Source organism: Talpa occidentalis, unplaced genomic scaffold (genome assembly GCF_014898055.3).
Source record: "Talpa occidentalis isolate TD23 unplaced genomic scaffold, MPIMG_talOcc4v2.1 talOcc4.11, whole genome shotgun sequence".
NCBI lineage: Eukaryota > Metazoa > Chordata > Mammalia > Eulipotyphla > Talpidae > Talpa > Talpa occidentalis.
Genome location: NW_023601104.1, coordinates 38,016,521 through 38,039,751, shown reverse-complemented (window position 1 = coordinate 38,039,751; position 23,231 = coordinate 38,016,521). Strand labels below are relative to the sequence as shown.

Genomic DNA, 23,231 nt, shown 5'->3' with positions numbered 1-23,231 from the left:
AAGTGAAGACGTTAGTGAAATCACTGATGTTAAAGAACTCATTACTGGTACATACATCTAAATGCTTATTTGAAAAAAAAAAAAGTGTACTTTCCACTACTGGGTCAGAAAACCATATATACAGATATACATCCATATATCTATATATCCAGAATATACAACTTAGTGTTATAATTTTGAATCATAACTTTTTACAGAGATAATTTTTTAATTTCATATATTTTCTGTTTAACCTGTTAAAGATTAAGAATTGTTTGTCAATGTATTCACAGAACTTTCCTGTTTTGTCAATTGTTTTGCTTGGTTTTGTGTTACTGTGAACAAGTTTTTTATAATATTATCCTTTTTATTTGCTCTTTTAAATTTACTATTGTATTACTTTAATAAAATATGTTATAAGTTCCTTTAGTGTTAAGCTTTCTTTAAGGCCTATGATTCTCTAATTCAAAGAACACTGGGTTTCCACTATCTGGTTTGCTAGTTTTGACTCCAACCCATTGTTAATGAAAAAAATCAACATATCATTCTACTTTTAGATTCACTTAATATTTCCCATTAAAAATGTTTAATTTTTTTAGAGAATGAACATTACATATTATTCTTACACATGGAGCCTTACATTGGTTTGAATTTTAAAATCTGTTATAGAATCTATAAAATTCTAAGCACCAGTTTTGCTGAAGGGTACCTAAACAGCTCTTGTTTGCATGTAGTTCATCTTTTAGGAGATTCCCCAGAAAGTGCATATACATAATATTCAACAAAACCTTGCAAACTCAAAAGTATTTAATTCAGATTTATTTGAAAGGCAGACTGACTATCCACTATTTATGCACATTTCATTTCCTTAAATGGTTTGAGAGAAAATGTGGTTTCATTGCTGCCTTTCGAGATAATTATTAAAAATTCATATTGACAACATGATATTGTCTCCTATGCCAGTAATGTGCCATTTTTTGATAGGAGGCTTAGAAGAAATTCAGAATTTGAAAAAAAAATTTGCATTCAAAATATACTCAAAATGTCAAATATTTCTACTAAGATATGTCTTGGAATTAACTATACAAGTCAATTTATCCAGGTCCCTTATAAGCTGTTTCATTAGATAGATTTTGATCTGTTGCTTCTGACACATAAGTCTGAAATAGAAATTCTATTACATTTGATCATTTCCAAATTATACAAATATTAGAGGTAATCTGTCCAGTGCTTTATAATATTCTATATGAACCTTTCTTGCATCTATATTTAATTTCATTTTCAATACTTTTCATCATTATTGCCTGTATTTTTCACTGTAATTTTGGCCATTGTTTTCTTCTTTGAATACATAGTAGTTTTATTCTTTATTAAAAAAAGATTTTGTCAAATTGAAATTCAGTTGTGAGTTTAAGTTTGTTCTTATTTTTATATATTTCCAGTCAGAAATTTTGAATTTTTCTATCTTTCATGTCTTCAATTGAAGTTTTAGTGACATTTCTTATCATATTGCTTCACCATTGGTGATGGAATCAGTGTTGCATTGTAAAGATTTCAAAGTGTATATGTATTAGCAGTAGTTAAATTGATATATGAGTTTGCATAATAAAAATATTCCTGTGAGAAATATCAATTCCAAAGAGCACCCGCACCCCTATGTTTATAGCAGCACTGTTTACAATAGCTAAGCTCTGGAAACAACCCAAAAGCCCAAAAATAGATGACTGGATCAAGAAGATGTGGTACATATACACCATGGAATATTACTCAGCATTCAAAAAAGATAAACACATGCAATTTGCAGCAACATGGATGGCACTGGAAGGGATCATGCTCAGCGAAATAAGCCAGAAATAAAAAGAAAAATACCGGATGGTCTCACTCATAGCAGGAATCTAGAAAACTTAAATAAGGGACCAGGAAAATGAATAACTATAAGAAAGTGAAAATCAAAATCAACAAAAAACTATGAACCAGAGACACTCTATGGGGGGTGGAGAGCGGGGAGGGGAGTGATTGGGGTCAAAATAAGGGGGTTGCAATTGTATGGGGAATATAAAATTAAAATTTATTTAAAAAATATTCCTGTGAAATGTGGTTGTAGAGAATTTTGCTTAGAAATTACTAAAATTGAGGATGTTTTGTTTCAGAAGGAAGGTTTAACCCCTAAATTTAGGAGATACAGCTGCAATCATGAAAGGAGAAGACATCACAGGAGATTATGTCTTCTGTACAATTCAGACTACAAAATGAGGACAATTATATGAAATATATAAAGAGTCAAATTCCATCTCATTATAGGAATACAATTTCAACAGCTAAATATTTTCAAAATACATTGTTTCACATGTACTGGTATCTTGTCAGGTTTGTAAGTCTTGAAACTCAGATTGTTTGCTTGGACGAGAGTGTGGTTAGTCAGTGCTGCATTTTATCCATTAACAAGCTATACAACATCCAAGCACCCTCTCTTTTCTAACATTTTAAAAATCCCAGTCTTGTTTTCATCTCTATAACTGAATACTTGTTCATAATTCACATCATTTCACTGTCTGTACATATATAGAGGTAACATTTAAGGAACTGATAAGAGAAAGAAGACATAATTTCACCTCTTAAATACCACACTTTATAAAGCTTTCAGTCCACTTGTCATTTTCAAAATGAAAATTTGAGAAAACAAAAAATATTTATTTCAAACTCTAAAAGCTGAAGCTGCATGATTACTTATTTCTTCAGTTTATATATTTCTGCATATTTGACTAATACACAAAATATAATCTAACAAATTAATTTTTTTCAAAAATTATATTCACATAACAATATATTTATTAAATTAGCAAGTGAGAAAAGTAGCACTGGCAAACCCCAATGAACATAAAAAATGATCCTTCATTGCATAGTCAAAAATATCAGAACCAATCATTCTCTCAAAGGAGATGTTTGCAGTAGTTACATAGGAAGATATCAAAAAGGAAGAGTAGATATGAATATATAACAGGTGGTCTGGATTTCATTTTTAATATATTCTATGGAGAATTAAATGTTGTTTAGAGTGTGTTTTCAGCATTTCAAACATAACAATAGATTATACAAAATAAATAATACTATAGGTTAATAACTTGGAATGCTTTTCACAAGAATATTTGACATCATAAATTGTCCCAATGAAGTACAATGTATTAAAACTCCATGAATATAGTAGTACTTTCAGAAGATATCACTTGTACTAAAGTGAGCTACTTAGGAGAGGTCCTCAAACTCAGTATTTGACTATACAGTCTCCTCATTGATGTCTTCATATCTTTGTTTCTCAATGTGTAAATAGCAGGATTCAGAATGGGAGTAATCAAAACATCCAGTATGGCAAGAAACTTATCCACTGGCACTGTGGGAAATGGCCACATATAAATAAAGATGCATGGCCCAAAGAATAAAATCACCACAGTGATATGAGCTGACAAAGTAGAGAGGGCCTTAGACAAACCGCTAGAAGAGCGTTTCCATACTGTAAGTAGGATGAAGAAGTAGGAAATAATAAGTAAGAAGAAGGTTCCCATTGAAATGAACCCACTGTTGGCAGTCACCATGAATTCCATTTTGAATGTGTCCATGCAAGAAAGTTTGATGAACCAAGGAAGGTCACAGTAAAAACTATCTATCTCATTAGGACCACAGAAAGGTAAATGGACAACAAAAGCCAACTGGACCACAGAGTGAATGAGGCCTACAATCCAAGCACCAGACACTAGCAAAATGCACATGCGTGGGCTCATGATAGTCATGTAGTGGAGGGGCTTGCATATGGCCACATAGCGGTCCAAGGCCATGACAATGAGCAGCACCATCTCAGATCCACCCAGAATATGAAGGATGAATATTTGGAAGACACACCCCTGGAAGGATATGGTTTTCTGCCCAGAAGACAGGTCAAAAATCATCTTAGGAACCGTTAAGGTAGAGAGACAGAAATCAATAAATGAGAGATTGGCTAAAAGGAAGTACATGGGGGAATGTAAATGAGGATCAAATGAAACAGTAAGCACAACAAGGAGGTTTCCCAGAAAAATTATTAAATAAAACACCACAGAGAAGGCAAGGAGGAATTGCTGCACTGCTCTAGAGTCAGAAAGTCCGAGCAATACAAATTGAGATACTTCAGAGTAGTTAGCTTCATACATTAGCTTTGTCTGATGATACCTAAAGGACCAAAAGCAAAATAATTAATATTTTTTTTCAAAAATTCATTTGTAAAAGCAAACAAAGCTCCTATTAACTTCATATTAAAAAAAATCTTCAACAACAGCCGTAAGATATTTTGAAAACGTTATCCATTAATATCTTCATTCAACTAATATACCTCATGAGCATAACCAATATTCCTAATGTGCTTCTACTACATGACAGGTATATTGTCAACTACTGAGACAGAATTCTAATTTTTTCTCAAGGAAGATTATAGGATAATGAAGGATCTAGACATTAAATAGCTTTAAATAAAATACAGTCCACAGGACTGATGTAAAGGAAAAAAGAGCTGAGTGCTATCAGAAAAACTGACTCATCCCAGTGGTGCTTGTTCACACCTGCTAATTAGAGAGATCACTGAAAAGAAAGTGGAATAGCCTAGACTTGGACATGCCGTGAGCAAAGTTCCTGAAATAGGAAAGCCAGTGGGAAAGAAGATAAATGATTGATCAGGAGGAAATAATTGGCCACACAGAATGGAATCTTGCATCCTTAATGAGAACTTTGCCTTAGTCCTAAAAGCAACAGAGTGGATGGGCATTTAAGCAGAGGGTTGACCACATTTCTGCTTTTAGTCACAAAACTCTCAATGTAAATAATGGGATGAAAGATGTAGAGCAAATTAAGAGTAACCGCTCAGGAGACTACTGAAGACATTTCACATCATTGTGGGTGGGGTGACTTATTCAACCAATGGTGCTGGCACAGCAGATGAAACCTAGGAAATTCAGATCTCTGCCTCTTAACATAAGCTCAGCAAGAAAATTGAATATTTAAATGTTAAATAGCAAATATTGAGATGAAAAATCTATATAATCATTATTAACATAATGAATCAGGATGAACTAATTGACAGTTTCTAAAATATTGTAATCAAAATCAATTAAAATTATACATAGATATAAAATGACTGTCTATAAATATACACATATAAATAGCTTTATTTGGAGGTATCAAGCAAACTATAGAAAACACTTCATCACACTGGTAATTAACATTTCTGGTATCTTCAAAAAGATATCAAAGTAGCATAACAATTATAAAATGAAACAAATATAGGAAAATAATCAAAGAAGAAATACTCTCACTATGTAATTATATGAAAATGAAAACTGGCATTAGAAATCAATTAAAACTAGGAGTGCTGCTTTGTATTGTCAAATTTCATAATATAAAAAATTTGCTGATCATGCTTAAGACTTGGCAATGTCTTCTGAGGAAATGAATACTTATTTCCTGATAATGACAGTGAAAATTCAGACATTGTTCCAAGAAGACACGTTCAAAATACATGCAAAACTTAAACTTTTCCTAACTTATGACTAACAGTCAAGAAAATTTATTTAGCATATAAGAAAGGATGAGTCAAAAAATCAATGTAAGAGTCACCTATTAGACCATTGTTTAATTCAAAAAACTACAAATAACAGTATTGTCCATGATAGATAATTAAAATATCCTCCAACTGGGAAAGCATTCAACCTCATACAACAACAAAATAATCAGTGCATAAATTTACGTCAATAGTGGACACTGAGTTAAAAACCAATGCTGCTTCACTTTACCTAAATGTAAATTGAGAAAGATAAAAGCTAAAAAGAAAAAATACGTAGGAAACACACTTTTAAAACCTGTATGTGCAGTAAAAATGAGAAAGATTTAGCTCTTTAATCCATATCTTAATATAGTTCATTTCTGTATTGTATGCATTTACTAATTTGAACCATAGGAAACTATTCCAAGTAAGTACAAAGATGTTCAACTGTCAGTTTTAGAGAACTGATTATAGTATATCAACTTAATTTTCTTTATATTATTTTAAACTGCTTGATATCTAAATATTAGATGCTTTTTCTGCACCTCAATGGTGTCATGTATTCCACACTTGTACTAACATTCCGAAGGTTACCTACCAGGTCCCATATTACATCTTTCTCATGTAACTCCACGTGGTCTCTTATGGACACACACCTGCATGGCCTCAGTATCAAACTGAATAGTGTGGGCAATGTCTTCTAAGAGCCAAAAAGAGATGAGAGGGCAGCCATGCAGGCAGGAAAGGGCATCAGGAAATCCATGAACATACAGCAGTAATGTGAACCAAAAGGAAACACTGCTGTGATGATGCTAGGAGGTGCAGACATAGGCAAACAGATGGAGAATTTTGCACTCAGTAACTGATAGAGAAAGATAGACCATGACTGAGCAAAGAAGAATAGAACAATCACAACGTAAACAGCAGATAATGATTTTCAAAGTGGAACAGCAGCAGATACTTCAAAGGTCCAGTAGTCAAATTTCTATCTTAAAGTTCTGATCATGCACACATGTATTACCAATGGATCATCTCTGGTTTTCACTTCCTAGCATGTATATTTCCTGTTTCTAAAAATTGTCTAAAACATTATGTATTGCTTTTGAATTAAAATATGCATTTTAAATACAAAATAATCAGATCAATATACACTTTCCTTTGAACTAGAGCATAGTAATTACACCACCATTACATTAAATATTTAAAAGTGCACTAAAGTTTCACAACCATGTGAACAGCTGTTTACTTATCAGAAATAACAAGAGAACAACACAGAAAATATTCTATGAAACAGATTCATTTCCAAGATAAATGAATGATATTTGAAAGCAGTCTACTGCTAGTTTCTTTACAAGAAATCTATTGCTTGGTGGATTGATACTAAGAAGAAAGAGATGACAGGAAAAGGAAGGGAAGAGAGAAAATCAGGAACAAGAAAGGAAAACAAAAGGAGTGATGGAAAGAAGCAAGAAAGAGCATCACAGAAGTAAAGAGGAAGCAGCTGCAACACACTAAGGAGGGAGTGGCCCAGAGTCTTGTCTTAATGCTCACTGCTTAAAATTCCCCTGCAGTCTCACTGGCTCTCACAACACCTTGGCTGACACCTAAAGCTACTGCAGTATGTCCACAGCCAGTGCCCCCACACACTCATCTTTCTCTCCACCTAGAAAACTCAGCAACTGCTGGGACACTATTTCAGAAATGCTCAGGTTGATGCATACTTTTGTTTTAACCAAAGGTATCCCTGAGCTTTTCTTCATTTGGCTGATTATTTCTGCTCAAAAAATGTTATCTCTGCACCAGTTACTGAAGGATTGTGCCTTTCGTCCCTCAATATAGTTTTGTGTTTCTCCTTGACTACCACATTATACTTACAAGTTGCTCATAATGCTTTTCATAATAATTACAGGTGACAAGTTTCTGTATCTGTCCTGCTAAGTTGATGAGCTTCTTTTTTTTTAAGATTTATTTATTTATGCATACAAGAGCTGGGGTACAGGCCAGAGATGCAGGGAGTGAGAGGACTCACCAGAGACAGAGTGGGGAGCAGAACAGATAGACTGACTGAAAGACATTGCTGAGAGGAGCAGCAGGCGAGCCAGGAGAGGTCTGCTGTGCCATGTGGGTTGCTCCCTGGCTGGCAAGGACTGCAGAGGCTGTGGACTGCTTCATACTGCAGTGCTTAAACCCTTGCATCATCAGGGAGGCCCAATGAGCTTCTTGAGAGCAGGGACTGTCTTATTCTAAATACTAGTCCAGGTATTATTGTGAGTTTGGGAAAGCGAGGGGATAGATAGTTGTGGCCATGCGTACATAAATGAATGGATAGTCCTGAAATGGTTTCTCAGTGAATTATACCCTACATCTTACCCTTTAGAAAACTGATGGCAATACTATTTTTATTTATTTATTTATTTATTTGTTTTTTAAATACTGTTTTTAAAACATAGCTGCTACTCTAGAAACTGTATGTAATTATGGCAGGTCTTAAAAAAATCACGCATCCACTCATTTTATCAGTCCATATTGAAATATAATATATAATTTTAAATCACTTAAAACAGAATTCTGCAAACATAATACATCAAACTCACATATGAAACTTACAACCTGTAAATGAAAAAGATAAACTAGACCAAGAAAATTGGTCCTGTGTATCAGGAACAATCTAGGTTTGTGGAGCAATGCAATCTGAAAAGAAATTTCACATTTCATTTAAAAGGACTGACACCACTGTGTCTTAAATAGCCTTGAAAATTGAAAAAGAACTGAAATAAGAATAAAAGGAAGGGAAAGTGCAGATAGGAAAATAGCTTTATGAAGTGACATTGGCTAAGTGTTAATTGTAATATGAAAGTAGCAGATAATTTTTTAATATATTATATAATTCTTACATCATTTTTCATTTTCGCACAATGTATGCATTTTCATTTTGGTTATATTCCCTATACAATTGTACCCCCCCTTATTTTTAGCATCTATTCATTGTGATCATACCATCCCCTCTTACCTGACCAAAAAAAAAAAAAAATGAAGTGCAGAAATGAATATTTTCAGTATTACTAGAATTTTAAGAACTGTTTCCCTCTGTGATCTATGTGGCTAGTGCTTCTCACAGCTGCTCCAGCTCTATCAATAGCTTTGGTGACCACTTGATGACTCAGTGACCTGAGTCCCCAGCCCATTCACCATGGGAGCTCTATTTTAATTCTCATGACACAAAGAGAAAAACGAGTATTGAAAGTTTGGTTAAAACATAAATGGAAAGAAAAGAAAACTTCATGTAATAAAACATGACAGTAAAATATCTTCAAGGAAGATCAGCATCTCCTAACATTTTAAAGCCTATTTGTAAGTATACTTATACTAATGCCAGGGAAAGGGAAATGGATATTAGCAAGTTCATTAGTAAGGACCATTAAAAATAACACATATATGGGATATCAGTGGAAACACTACTTGCAGTTTAGCTCATTGGTACAGTTATCCTCCCTATTTCAGATATATTAATATTAACTAATATATTGGCCAAAGTCACTTTGCTACATCTATAGTCAATATTCCAATGCTACTAATTTCTGATCTCAAAGTCCATGGCTTTAATACCAACACTATATTGCTTCATTTTATATCATTACTACAACACACAAATAAGAGTTTACAGGTTGAATTAGCTGTTAACTTTTCTGAGTATATTTACATATATTATCTCATCTATTGTTCTTTCACTCCACATTTTTTGAAGTCACACATACTAAAGTGTTTCAGTGCATCATTCTTCATAGCTGAGTAATATTCCTCTATATGAATAGGCCACATTTGTCTATCCATTCATCAGCTGAACATTTCTATTGTACTTACCTTTGGCTATTGTGATCAGTGCTACTACAAACATTCATGTATAAATTGAATATCTATTTTCATTTTTTTAAAGATTATTTATGCATACAAGAGCTGAAGTACAGGGCGGAGATGAGGGGTAGGGTGTGAAAGGACCCACCAGAGACAGAGCAGGGAGCAGAACAGGTGGATTGACTGAAATACACTTCTGAGGGGAGCAGCGGGTGAGACAGGAGAAGTCTGCTGTGCCAGGGGATTGAACTTGTGCTGCAGAGGCTTCAGATTGCTTCACAGTGCAGTGCTTAATCCCTTGCACCACCAGGGAGGCCTCTATTTTCAATTATTTTCTGTAAATTTCTATGAATAAAATTAATGGGTCATATGACAATTATATGCTTAATCTTTCTAGGTACTCCTTTATTATTTTGTAAAATAGATGCATCATTTTATATACCTACCAACAATACACAGTTTTCCATTTCTCACCATCTTTGTTAACAATTATTTCTAAATTTCTCTTTTGTTGTTGGATGTTTGTTTTTAATATAATGGACATCTTAAAAGATGTGAAGTAGTTTTTGCAATGGTGTTGATCAACCCTTCTTTCTTTGTCTTTTCAAACTTGAAATACAATCTTCAATAATACAATAAAGTTCAGGGCCTCCCTTGTGGCACAAGGGGTTAAGCGTCAGCCTATGAAGCAATTCCCAGCTACTGCAGCACTAGTTCGATACCCGGTCAGGGAGGTGACACACATGGCACAGCAGACCTCTTCTGTCTCACTCACTGCTCCTCCCAGCAATGTATTTTGGTCCATCTGCCCGTTCCGTTCCCCATTCTGTCTCTGGTGAGTCCTCTCACCACCACCCCCCCAACACAAACACACACCTCTGCCTGCATCCCAGTTCTTGTATGCATAAATCTTAAAAAAAAATTATAAAGTTCAGATTTTTTATTTTTTTTTCATTGAGGTAATATTGGTTTAATTTAGTACATATGATTCAGAGGTACAGCATCATTTCTTTTCAGAGGCTTATTCCCACACCACACCCACCTCCAAGGCACCTATAATTTTCTACCACTTCTACCCCTCCCACTTTGCTTTCTACCTCAGAATCAGTCATTGAATGGGAAAAAATATTTTCAAAATACACACCTAATAAAGAACTTGCATCCCAAATATGTAAAAAATCCTTAAATCTCAACATTATGACAACAACCTAATTTTCAAAGGAGAAAGTATCTAAATAGAGATCTAATGGAAGAAGAAATGCAGATGACAAAAAAAGTGTCTGAAAGATGCTTGACATTAATTGTCTTTAAGGAATATTAAATCTAAGTAACAAATATGATGTGAATATTCACTTATCAAACTGACAAAAATAAGCAAAATGACAATATCAAATCATGGTAGGAATGTCAAAACCCAAACACCTCCTAGTACCAGAAAATAACAGTGTGTGCGTACACATGCACATGCAACAAGCTCGCATGTGCACACGCGTGTGCACACACACTATGATGGTGGTATATTGACGAGTTACAGGAGACAAATTTAACAGATGCCAATGGCCACAGCGAGAACGAGTTATGTAACAAGATAAATAAATTGGTACTGGATTGTGACCCAATTATTAATTGAATAATCTATCAGTCCATATTTATACAAATGAATTATTTAAGTTCATTGATGAATACATAAATAACATATATTTGGTGCTATATGTCAATTATTCTTCAATTATACAAATACAATTGTGTACATGTATGTTTTCACTTGACATACATATATATTGTGGAATGATGAAAATTGTGATAAAAACATCCTTCATTTCCTAGAAAAAACACAGGAACATAAAAGCTCCTTGACGTGAATATTGGTAAAGATTTTTGGATGTGACACCTAAATCACAAGCAAAACCACCAAAAATAAACAGCTGGGATTACCAAAACCTTCTGAAAAACAAAAACAAAAACAAAAACAAAAAAACCCAAGAAACTGAAAACAACCTATGGATTAGGAAATTTTTTTATAAATCATATATCTTTAAAGGGTTATTACCTAAAATTGTTTGGAAAAAAAACTCATAAAACTTCCAAGTAGACCAATTTAGAAGTGGTAAAGGACATGAAAAGACATTTTCCCAGAAAATATATATGATAGGCTAACAAATACATGAAAAGAAGCTCAACATCATTAGGGAGATGAAAATAAAACTATAATGAGATATACCTTCACACCTAGTAGAATAGCCATCACCACACAGACAAGAGATAACAAATGCTAGTGTGGATATAGAGAAAAGGCAACCCTTGTGCCCTGCTGTTGAGTGTAAATTGTAAAACCACCAAGAATTACAATATGGGGAAGCATAAAATATTAATCATATTATTCTAAGTGCAATAAGTTAGATTTAAAAAAATATATATATAAATATCAACTTGTGACTTGTATTTACCAGAGGCAAGGAGTGATTGAAAGGAACAACTGGAAGAAGGCAATCAACAGATACAAACTTCCAGTTATTCCAAAGTAATTAAATAAGTATAGGGATGTAATATACAATGATTACTATTGCTGATATAGGCTATTTTACACATAGAGTTAACAGAAAAATCTGAGAAATCACATCACAAGGGGATATATTTTTCTTTTCATCATTTTGAGTTCTTTTTTCCCTGTATTTATATAAGAAAATGAATATTACCTGAATCTACTGTGGTAGTAATTATAAGATATAAATCAAACAATCATCTTCATGCTGTGATGTATATTTACAACTTACACTGTAAATTTCTGTTTACAGTATAACTTATACTGTGATATATGTTAATTCACAATAAAATGGTACTGTCCCCTAACAGGCAAAATGATACTGTCCCTTACAGGCAAAATCAGCAGAGGCCAGAAATTTAATAAAACTAATCAAGACAAATGGATGTATCTTAGTCTATAGAAAAGTAAAAGAATTGCAGCTGCTGTGAAAAAAACAGCTTGACAGTTTCCCCTGTCATCAACTAATTCCACTCCAGAGGATTGAAAACAGGCATTACAAAAAAAAAGTGTGCATAAATGTTTGTAGAAGCAATGTCCCCAATAGCCAAAAGGTAGAGGTGATCCAAATGTCCATCATTGATGATAGCATAAACTGTGTGGTATATTCATACAATATTACTTAGCTGTAAAAATTAATGAAATTCGGATGTATGTTAACATGTGGATAAACCTTAAAAACATTATATTAAGTAAAATACATCAGATACACAGGGTTCACATAACATAATTCAACTTCTCTGAAATGTCAAGATCAGTCAAATCTATTGTTACAGTTAGTGAATTAGTGGTTGCTAGGAAACAGGAAGATAAGAGAAATGCACCTGATCACAGGTACAGTGTTTCTTTTGAGTGATGAAAATGTTTTTAAATAGTAGAAAAGACAAGTAGGAAGTGTATGTCCAAAAGTTATGGAACCAGGAATACAAATTCACCATCACACATCGATTTTCTCTATTTTTTAAATTTGTTGTTACATAAAAGGAAAAACTAAGATTAAGTATGTTAGAAATATATAAAGATTTTAAATGATTTCCAAATGATTTTCTATTATGATTTTAAATTATTTTCTATTTTATAAAATCCTTACTATCAAGCATAAAGTGCATTTCAAAATTCACTTATTCAGTAAGATTTTCCTGATTGCCTACTGAAATATATACAATATATACAAAATACATTTTTTAGGTTTTGTCATGAAAACCTCAGCTGCTTTTAAGAAATGAAGACTTTAGTGTAATCACTAATGCTAAAGATCTCTCATCAATGGTACATTTGCAAAAGTGAATTTTCCATTACATAGTCATAAAACTATATATATTATAGTTTTGTATATCTCCAGAATATATGTATATCTCTAGAATATATAGCTTCATGTTATGAATTTGAATTTTTTCTTTTTCATAGAGGTAACTTTTATTTTCATGTTTTCTTTTTGAACTGTCATAGATTAAAATAGTTTACAAATACCTGTTCACAGATTGGTCCTGTTTTATCAATTGTTTTGCTTGGTTTTGTGTTACTTAGTATGCCTTTTACATGTTGTCCCTTTTATTTTCTCTTTTTAATTCTTTTAAGTATACTGTTGTATTACTTTTTAAAAATATTTTAAAAATTTAGTGTCCACATTTCATTAAATCCCATCATTCCCTCACTTCAAAGAAACTGGAATTCCACTATTTGGGTTGCCAATTCTGACCCTACTTACTGCTAATGAAAAAAATCAACACATTGTTCTACTTTTATTTCCATTAGCCTTCCCCATTAAATAATATAAATTAAAATAATATAAAATAAAATAAATGTTTAATTTATTAGAGAATGAGAATTACATACTATTCTTTCATGTGGAGCTTTATTTTTGTTTAAATATTAAATCTATTACATAATCTATAAAATTCTAAGCACCAGTATTGCTGAGGGTCTCCAAATAGCTCTTGATTGCATGGAGTTCATCTTCTAAAAGATTCCTCAGAAAGTGCTTATATATATGTTGTGACATTCGACAAAGTATTGCAAACTCAAAGGTAATTTCTTTTTTTACTTCTCACATATTTTAAAGTCAGGTTGGATATATGCTATTTATCTCACTAACTTTTTATTTCCTTGAGTGCTTTAGAGAAAAATGTGCTTTCATTGTTGCCTTTAGAGATTAACAATGCAGATGACAGCCTGATTTTCTCTCCTATTTAAGTAAAATGACTTTTTTGATACCAGGCTCAGAATAAATTAGGAAATGGGATATTCTGAATTCAAAAATATATTCAAAATATCCAAAACTTTTACAAGGTCATGCCTGGGAATTAACCATATAAGCTAATTTATCTAGATCCCTTACAAAATGTTCATTATATAGATTTTGATCTGTTACTTCTGACACATTAGAAAAGTCTGAAATACAAATTCTATTTTAAATTCCATCATTTCCAAATTTTACAAATATTGGAGGTCATCTGCCCAGTACTTTTTAACCATCTATCTGAACTTTTCTTAACTCTATATTTAATTAATTTCATTTTCAATGCTTTGAATTACTCCCTGTATTTTTCACTGTAATTTTGGCCAATGTATTCTTCTTTGAGTACCTAATGATTTATTCTTTGTTTATAAAATGATTTTGCCAAGTTAAAATTCAGTTCTAGTTTAAGTTGGCTCTATTTTTAGATATTTCTTTTCAGAAATATTGAATTTCTGATTCTTTTATATCTTGAGTTGCAGTTTTAATGACATTTTCTTTGTCATTGAATATTATCATATTGTTTCACCACTTCATGGTTGGAATCATTGTTGCTTTGTAAAGATTTCAAAGTAAACAGATTTTAAAAGTAGTTAAATTGTTATTTGATATTGTTTCAAAAGAAAAAAAAAGCTCTGAAAATTTGATAAATGATCTTACCAAGAAATACTTAAAATTTAGGATGGATTGCTTCAGAGGAAAGATTTAACTCCTAAAGGTAAAAGATATAGTTCCAATTATGAAAGAGGAGACACTACAGAATTCAGCCTACAAGACTATAACATGTAATCTACAACGAAGCAAACCCCATATACTATAGTAATATAATATATATTATAGTAATATAATGTGCATATGTGTTGATGTTTTTTTCAGGTTTTTAATCTTAGATTTTTGCTTGAATTAGAGTGTGGCTGCTCAGTACCACATTTCAAACATTATCAAGCAAATGTCAGAAAGGAAAATATCGAGAGTCAAAAAAAAAATCTGAAAATATAGCAGGTGGCCTGGATTTCATTTTTAAAAATGTTTATTTTATGAATTACAAAATATAGGTCACAGTGTGTTTTAAGAATTTGAAAATATAAAAACTATGAACTAGATTATACATAATAATTAATACCAAAGTCAAGTTACAAGTCAGTAACTTGGAATGTTTTATTCAAGACTATTTGACCTCATGAATTAAGAAAATAAATTGTCTCAAGAAAGTATAATGTTATAACTTCATGATTACAGTAGTGGTATCTTTCAGAAGATACTACTATCTTTTAAAGAGCTAAATAGCCAAATAGCTCCTTCTAAATAGCTACCATGAGCTATTTAGGAGAGCGCCTCAAACTCAGTAACTGGCTACTCAGTCTCCTCATTGAGGACTTCATATCTTTGTTTCTCAATGTGTAAATGGCAGGATTCAGAATGGGTGTAATCAAAAAATCCAAAATGGCAAGAAACTTATCTGCTGGCACTGTGGGAAATGGCCATATGTATATAAACATGCATGGTCCAAAGAATAAAATCACCACTGTGATGTGAGCTGACAGAGTAGAGAGGGCCTTAGACAAACCAGAAGGAGAGCTTTTCCATACAGTGAGCAGAATGTAGATATAGGAAATAATCAATAAGAAGAAGGTTCCCATGGAAATAAATCCACTGTTGGCAGTCACCATAAATTCCATTTTGTATGTGTCCATGCAAGAAAGTTTGATGAACCAAGGAAGGTCGCAGTAAAAACTATCTATCTCATTAGGACCACAGAAAGGTAAATGGACAACAAAAGCCAACTGGACCACAGAGTGAATGAGGCCTACAATCCAAGCAGCAGACAAAAGGAAAATGCACATGCGTGGGTTCATGATGGTTAGATAGTGGAGGGGCTTACATATGGCCACATATCGGTCCAAGGCCATGGCGATGAGCAGCACCATCTCAGACCCACCCATGAGATGAAGAACAAATATCTGCATGATACACCCTGGGAAGGATATGGTCCTCAGTCCGGAGGACAGGGTAGAAATCATCTTGGGAACAGTTGCCGAAGAAAGACAGAAATCAATAAATGAGAGATTGGCTAAAAGGAAGTACATGGGGGAATGTAAATGAGGATCCAATGTCACAGTAAGCACAACAAGGAGGTTTCCAAGAAAAATTGTTACATAAAACACTGTAGAGAAGGCAAGGAGGAAATACTGCACTGGCTTAGAGGCAGAAAGTCCGATTAATACAAATTGAGACACTTCAGAGTAGTTTGCTTCATGCATTAGATATTTCTTGTGATGCCTAAAACAACAAAGACAATGTTACAAAGATTTCTAAAAAAAACATTAATATGTAGTAAACATTGAATACTTCAAAAATATTAAATTACATATCAAATGAGACCTCTTTACTAACATTCATAGGTGTTTTGAAAATGTTATGCATTAATATTCTCATTGAACAAATATCCCTGTGAGCATAACCAATATTCCTAACATGCACCTATTAAATGACAAGCAGTATGTCAACTTCTCAGGCAAAACACTAACTCTGATGTGAGGGAGTTTCTGTAAAGGAAAAGAGCAGACTACTATGAGACAAGATGACTCTTCACAGAAGTGCTTGTTCACATACTGCTAAATTAGAGATATCTTTGGAAAGAAAGTTGAGTTGGCCGGACTTGAACATGCCATGGGCAAACACCCTGAGAAAGTAAAGAAGATACATTATTGAGATCAGCCAGGAATAATAGGCCAGGCAGGATGGAAATCTGCATCCATGAAAGACATATTTTACATCAGTGTGGACATGGTGGACTTATTCCACTAATAGTGCTGGTACAACAGGTAAAACTTGAAAAAATTCAGATTTCTGCCTCTCAACATAAACTCAATAACTCAGTTGAATATTTAAATGTAAGCAGCAAATAATAGGATAGAAAATCCAGTGTATATATAGTCCTTGTTAAAAACTCAGAGAAGAAATAACTGACAGTATCTAAAATATTCTAATCAAAATCACATCAAGTTTACAAAGTTTAAAGCTTCTCAAATTTAACTAATAATCAAGAAAAGTTACTTATAGTAATAATAAGTGAAAAATCAAGGTATAAGGCACCAATTAGACCAATGTTTATTTAAAAAATCTACAGACAATATTAATGTCCATGATAGAGAATTAACAAGTCCTCCAACCAGGGAAGGCATTCAACCATATATATCAATAAAAAAAAATCAATGTAATAATTTATGTCAATAGTGGACACTGAGCTATAAACCAATGTGGTTTCTATTTAAATTACGCAAATAGAGAAAATATTGAGTATAAAAATAGAAGGAAATCCATTTTAAAACTCTTATCTTCATTAACAATTAGAATGACATAGATCTTTAATTCATATCATAAAATAGTTCATCTCTGCACGGTATGCATTAATGAATTTGAACCATATGAAATTATTCCTAAACAAAGATGGTCAACTCTCAGTAATAGAGTTCAATATATTAATTTTTCTTTATATAATTTTGACCAGTTTGATGTCAAAATATCAAAATCAAATTACTGATCCTTATTCTGCACCTCAATGAATGCTATGGATACCATACCTGTACTATCATTACCAAGCTTACCAGTTCCACATGAAGTCTTTCTTACTTCACTCCACATGGTCTCTTATGGACACAGACCAGCATGGCCTCGGTATCAAACCGAATACTGTGCATCATGACCCCAATGAGCCAAGAGTTATGAAAGTGCAGCCAAGCAGTCAGTAAAGGGCACCAGGAAATCCATGGACATATAGCAGTAATGTGAAGCAAAAGGAAACATTGCCGTGATGATGCTTGGGAATGTTGACATAAGTATACAAATGGAGAATTTTGTACCCAATAATTAATTAGTAAAGAAAGATAGACCATTACTGAGCAAAGGATAATGGGTAAGGTAAACAAGAGGGAATGTATTTCAAAGTGGAACAGCAGCAGACACTTCAAAGGCCCTCTCTTAAAGTTTTGATCATGCACACGTATGACCAATGAATTATGTCTGGCTTTCACTGCCTAGCATCGATATTTTGTTTTCTATAAGTGATTACAACAATCATGCCTTGATTTTGACTTTAAAAAAATCAATTTTAAATACAAAATAAGATGTTCAAGATGCACTTTCCTTTTAATTAGAAGAAAGTAATGACAACACCATTGAATTAAACATTTAAAAGTGCAGTAAAGTTTCACAACTATGTGAATAACTGTTAACTAACCAGAAATGAGAAGAGGCCAAGGCAGAAAATATTCTCTATAACAGATTCATTCCCAAGATAAAATAATATTTGAAAGCAGTCTACTGCTAGTTTCTTTACAAGAAATCTATTGCTTGGTGGATTGATACTAAGAAGAAAGAGATGACAGGAAAAGAAAGGAGAAAAAGGAAGTCGGATTCATGGAATAATGGAAAAGGAGTGATGGAAAGAAGTGAAAAAGAGCATCACAGAAGTAAAGAGGAAGCAGCTGCAACACACTAAGGAGGGAGTGGCCCAGAGTCTTGTCTTAATGCTCACTGCTTAAAATTCCCCTGCAGTCTCACTGGCTCTCACAACACCTTGGCTGACACCTAAAGCTACTGCAGTATGTCCACAGCCAGTGCCCCCACACACTCATCTTTCTCTCCACCTAGAAAACTCAGCAACTGCTGGGACACTATTTCAGAAATGCTCAGGTTGATGCATACTTTTGTTTTAACCAAAGGTATCCCTGAGCTTTTCTTCATTTGGCTGATTATTTCTGCTCAAAAAATGTTATCTCTGCACCAGTTACTCAATGATCTTCCCTCTTTCCTCCAGTCTAATTTCTTTTTTAAGATTTATTTATTTATTTTTACAAGCACTGGTTACAGTCAGAAGCACGGGAGGGTGAGAGAATTCACCAGAGAGAGAATGGAGAGCAGAATGGGCAGACTGACGAAGTACACTGCTGAGGGGAGCAGTGGGCGGCAGGAGAGGTCTGCGCTCCATGTGGGACCCTCACCCGGCGACCAGGGATCGAACAGGCACTGCAGAGGATGCGGGCAGCTTCGCAACCCAGCACTCAACCGCTGCGCCACCAGGGAGGCCCTCCAGTCTAATTTTGTGTTCTCCTTCAATACCACATTATACTCGCAAGTTGCTCATGATGCTTTTCATAATAACTACAGGTGACAAGTTTCTGTGTCTGTCCTGCTAGGTCGATACGCTTCTTGAGAGCAGGATTGTGTCTTATTCTAAATACTAGTCCAGGTATTATTGTGAGTTTAGAAAAGTAAGGGGTTAGATAGTTGTGGTTATGCATATGTATATAATTTAATGGATATTCCTGAAATAGTTTCTCAGTAAATAATATCCTACATCTTATCCTTTAGAAATCTGATGGCAATACAATTCTTAAAATACAGCTGCTACTGTAGGAACTGTATGTAATTATGGCAGGTTTGAGAAAAATCACATATCCACTCATTTCATCAGTCAATATTGAAATATATAATTTTAAATTACTTAAAACAGTTCTACAAACACAGTATATCAAACTCACATATGCATTTTGAAGGGAAAATCTCATTCTGTTTAGAAAGACTGTCACCTGTGTGGGTTCAGTAAATGCTCACTGAATTGAAAAGTAGAACTGAGATGGAATGAAAGGAAGGGAAAAAGAGGCTAGTGAGATATTTTAGACAGTGTGGCAGAGGTACTAAGCATTAATTATAATAGGAAAATAGCAGATAATTTTAGCACCTATTCATTATAATCATACCATCTCCACTTACCTGACCAAAAAAAAAAAATGAACTAAAGAAATAAGTATTCTAACTATTACTAGACTTTTAAGAACTGTTTCCCTCTGTATTATGTGGTTAGTTCTTCTCACAGCTGCTCCAGCTCTATCAATAGCTTTGGTAACCACTTGATGACTCAGTGACCTAGTCCCCAGCACATTCACCTTGGGGGATCTATTTTAATTCTCATGACACTAAGAAAAAAAATGAGTGTTAAAAGTTGGTTTAAAAATAAATGGAAAGAAAGAAAACTGTTTAATAAAATATGACACTAAAATATCTTCACAGAAGATCAGTATCTCCTTAACATTTTAAAGCCTATTTATAAATATCACATAGACCATTACCAGTGAAAGGGGAATAGCAATTAACAAATTCATTAATAAGGGCCATTTAAAATCCTTTTGTTAATACATATATAGAGTATCCATGGAAATATTGTACTTGCAGTTTAGCTCATTGTTACAGTTATCCTCCCCATTTCAGATATACTAGTATTAATTAACAGGATTTAAATAGATTGGCCAAAGTCACTCTGCTACATCCATAGTCAATAATCAAATGCCAAGGTCACCTGGTGGTGCAAGGGATTAAGATGCAACCTATGAAGCTATCCACAGCCACTGCAGCATGAGTTTGATCCCTGGGCAGGGAGCTACCCACATGGCGCAGCAGACCTCTCCTGACTCGCCCGCTGCTCCCCTCAGCAGTGTATTTCTGTCAATCTGCCTATTCTGCTCCCCACTCTGTCTCGGTGAATCCTCTCACCACCCGCACCTCTGGCTTGTACCCCTGTTCTTATATGCATAATAAATCTTAAAAAAAAATTCAAGTGCCATTACTTTCTGATATCAAAGACCATGGCTTCCATCCCTACACTATACTGCTTCCTTTCATATTATTACTGTAAAATATAAATAAGAGTTAACAGTAGGATTAGCATATAACTTTTCTGAGTGTCTTCACATATATTATCTCATCTATTCTTCCTAACAAAACAGTCAGATGGAAGTGCACCATTCTTCCCTCAGGTTGTGATTTCACTTAACAGTAGAAAAGGAGAATCAATTTATGTTTCCCAGATTCATTCCACTGGTCTTTTTTTTTTAAATTTTTTTAAATATTTATTTATTTTTATACAAGAGCTGAGATACAGGACAAATGCGCAGGAGGGTGAGAGGATTCACCAGAGAAAGAGCAGGGAGCAGAACAGGCAGATGACCGAAATACACTGCTGAGGGGAACAGCGGAGCGACGAGAGGTCTGCAGCTCCATGTGGGACCCTTGCCAGCAGGCCAGGGTCAAACCCACACTGCAGATGTTGCGAACATCTTCACAGCACTGCACTCAACCCACTATGCCACCGGGGAGGCCCCATTCCCCTGGTCTTTGTGTTCACTAATTTATACCACACTTAACTGAGTTACAGAAATGCTGTTCAGACACACACAGGAGAGCAAATGCCACACATTCTTATCTCAGGACTCTGTTTCAAAATACCGTTTCAACAATCTTGATTTTTGTTAGCTAAATTGCTGTCAACTATTGTATCGGTACTTTTACTAAATTATGTGATGATCAACATTATATGTAAGTACACACAAAAGCATAATTTTAACAAAAATCAAGCAAAGATAAAGGTAAATGTAAGCAAAATATGATGATGAAACCACATGCCGAACCACTTTGCAATTGAAATCTTAACTTATAATGAAAATATCATTTCCTCATTTATCATTTTCTAGTTTCTAACTGCACCTGCTATTGTTTAACTAAGTTCACACCACATTAATTCTATTAAGGGCACAATTCAGTGACATTTTGTATGATTATAATATTATGCAATCATCACCTTATCACCCAGATAGGAAACGAGTGTCCCTTGAGCATTCACTCTTCCCCCATCTGCCCCTTACCCCTGGAATCTCTCATCTGTTTTCTCTCCTGTGAATTTGCCAATAGTGGATATTTTATATCCACTATTATATAAATGAGAACATACAAGATGTAACTTTCAATATATCTTGTTTCTTTCACTCAGCATGTTTTTGAAGTCACTGAAGTGTGTTTCAGTGCATCATTCCTTCATAGCTGAGTAATATTCCTCGGTATGAATAGACCACATTTGTCTATCCATTCATCAGCAGATGCACATTTGGATTGTATTTACCTTTGACTATTGTGACTAGTGCTTTTATGAACATTCATGCATAAATTTTTTAAATACATATTTTCAACTATATCTGCAAATATCTATGAGTGAAATTGATGGGTCATATGATAATCCTATGCCTTATTATTTTGTAAAATAGATGCACCATTTCATACACCTACTAAGAATACACAGGTTTTCAATTTCTCCCATCCTTGCTAACACTTATTTCTCAATTTCTGTTTTATTTTTGGATATTTGTTTTTAATATTATGGATATCTCAATAGATGTGAAGTAGTATTTTACTGTGGTGTTACTGACCCTCCTTTTCAGAGGTATAGGATCAAATATTTTCAGAGATTTGCTCCCACATCACACCCACCTCCAAGGAGATATATGTATCTTAGTCTATGGTTTCTTTAAAACAATATAGTACAATCAACAAAAGAAAAATTAGACAAAAAATACTTCATCAGAACTAAAGCCTTTTGCATGTCAAAACATACAGGCAAGACAGTGAAAATAAAATCTTCAGGTGAGAGAACATTTTGTAACTCATGTGTCGTAGAGGATCTGGTAGTAGGATGAATGGTGGTCCTCAAGAAGCTATGTCTATATCCCAATTTCTGAAACTGCTAATGTAATATTATTTGGAAAAGGGCTCTTTGAAATACAGTGAGCATCTTGCAAGAAGAGAATCCTGGATAACCCAAATGGCTCTAATTCCAACAGAAAGTGTCCTATGAAGAGACAGAAAACAAGAATACATAATAGAAGACTATGAAAACAGAGATTAGAGGTATGCAGAGTCTGGACAGGGCCATGGCTCAACCAATATATTTGTATCAGGTTTCTAATTTCTAACGTGGAGAGATAATAAATCTGTTATCTATTAATTAGCCCAGCACTGATGAATGGATAAACAGTGTGGCATATTCATGCAATAGAGTAACACTTGGCCAAAAAAGTGAATGAAATTCTGATATATGTTATAATATGGATGAACCTTGAAAACATTACATAAAGTGAAATAAGTGATAAACACAAGGGCCACATAATGTAATTCCACTTCATTGAAATGTCAAGATCAGTCAATTCTATATAAACAGTAAGTGAATTCAT

General features: G+C 33.8%; 2 protein-coding genes across 2 annotated transcripts; both read right to left on the bottom strand.

Annotated features, from left to right (window-relative positions):
* Window positions 1-3,218: 3,218 nt before the first annotated feature.
* LOC119237975 (olfactory receptor 4F6-like) lies at window positions 3,219-4,160 on the bottom strand. Its single transcript, XM_037501783.1, has one exon. The coding sequence runs from the start codon at window positions 4,158-4,160 to the stop codon at window positions 3,219-3,221; it is 942 nt and encodes a 313-aa protein (XP_037357680.1).
* Window positions 4,161-15,491: 11,331 nt separating this feature from the next.
* On the bottom strand, window positions 15,492-16,433 carry LOC119237974 (olfactory receptor 4F6-like). The gene has a single exon (XM_037501782.1). It carries the CDS (start codon window positions 16,431-16,433, stop codon window positions 15,492-15,494), a length of 942 nt encoding a protein of 313 aa, XP_037357679.1.
* Window positions 16,434-23,231: the final 6,798 nt, after the last annotated feature.

Bases quoted from the DNA above. Each gene is read 5' to 3' on its own strand.
- LOC119237974 (XM_037501782.1), bottom strand. From the start codon at position 16,433: ATGCATGAAGCAAACTACTCTGAAGTGTCTCAATTTGTATTAATCGGA.
- LOC119237975 (XM_037501783.1), bottom strand. From the start codon at position 4,160: ATGTATGAAGCTAACTACTCTGAAGTATCTCAATTTGTATTGCTCGGA.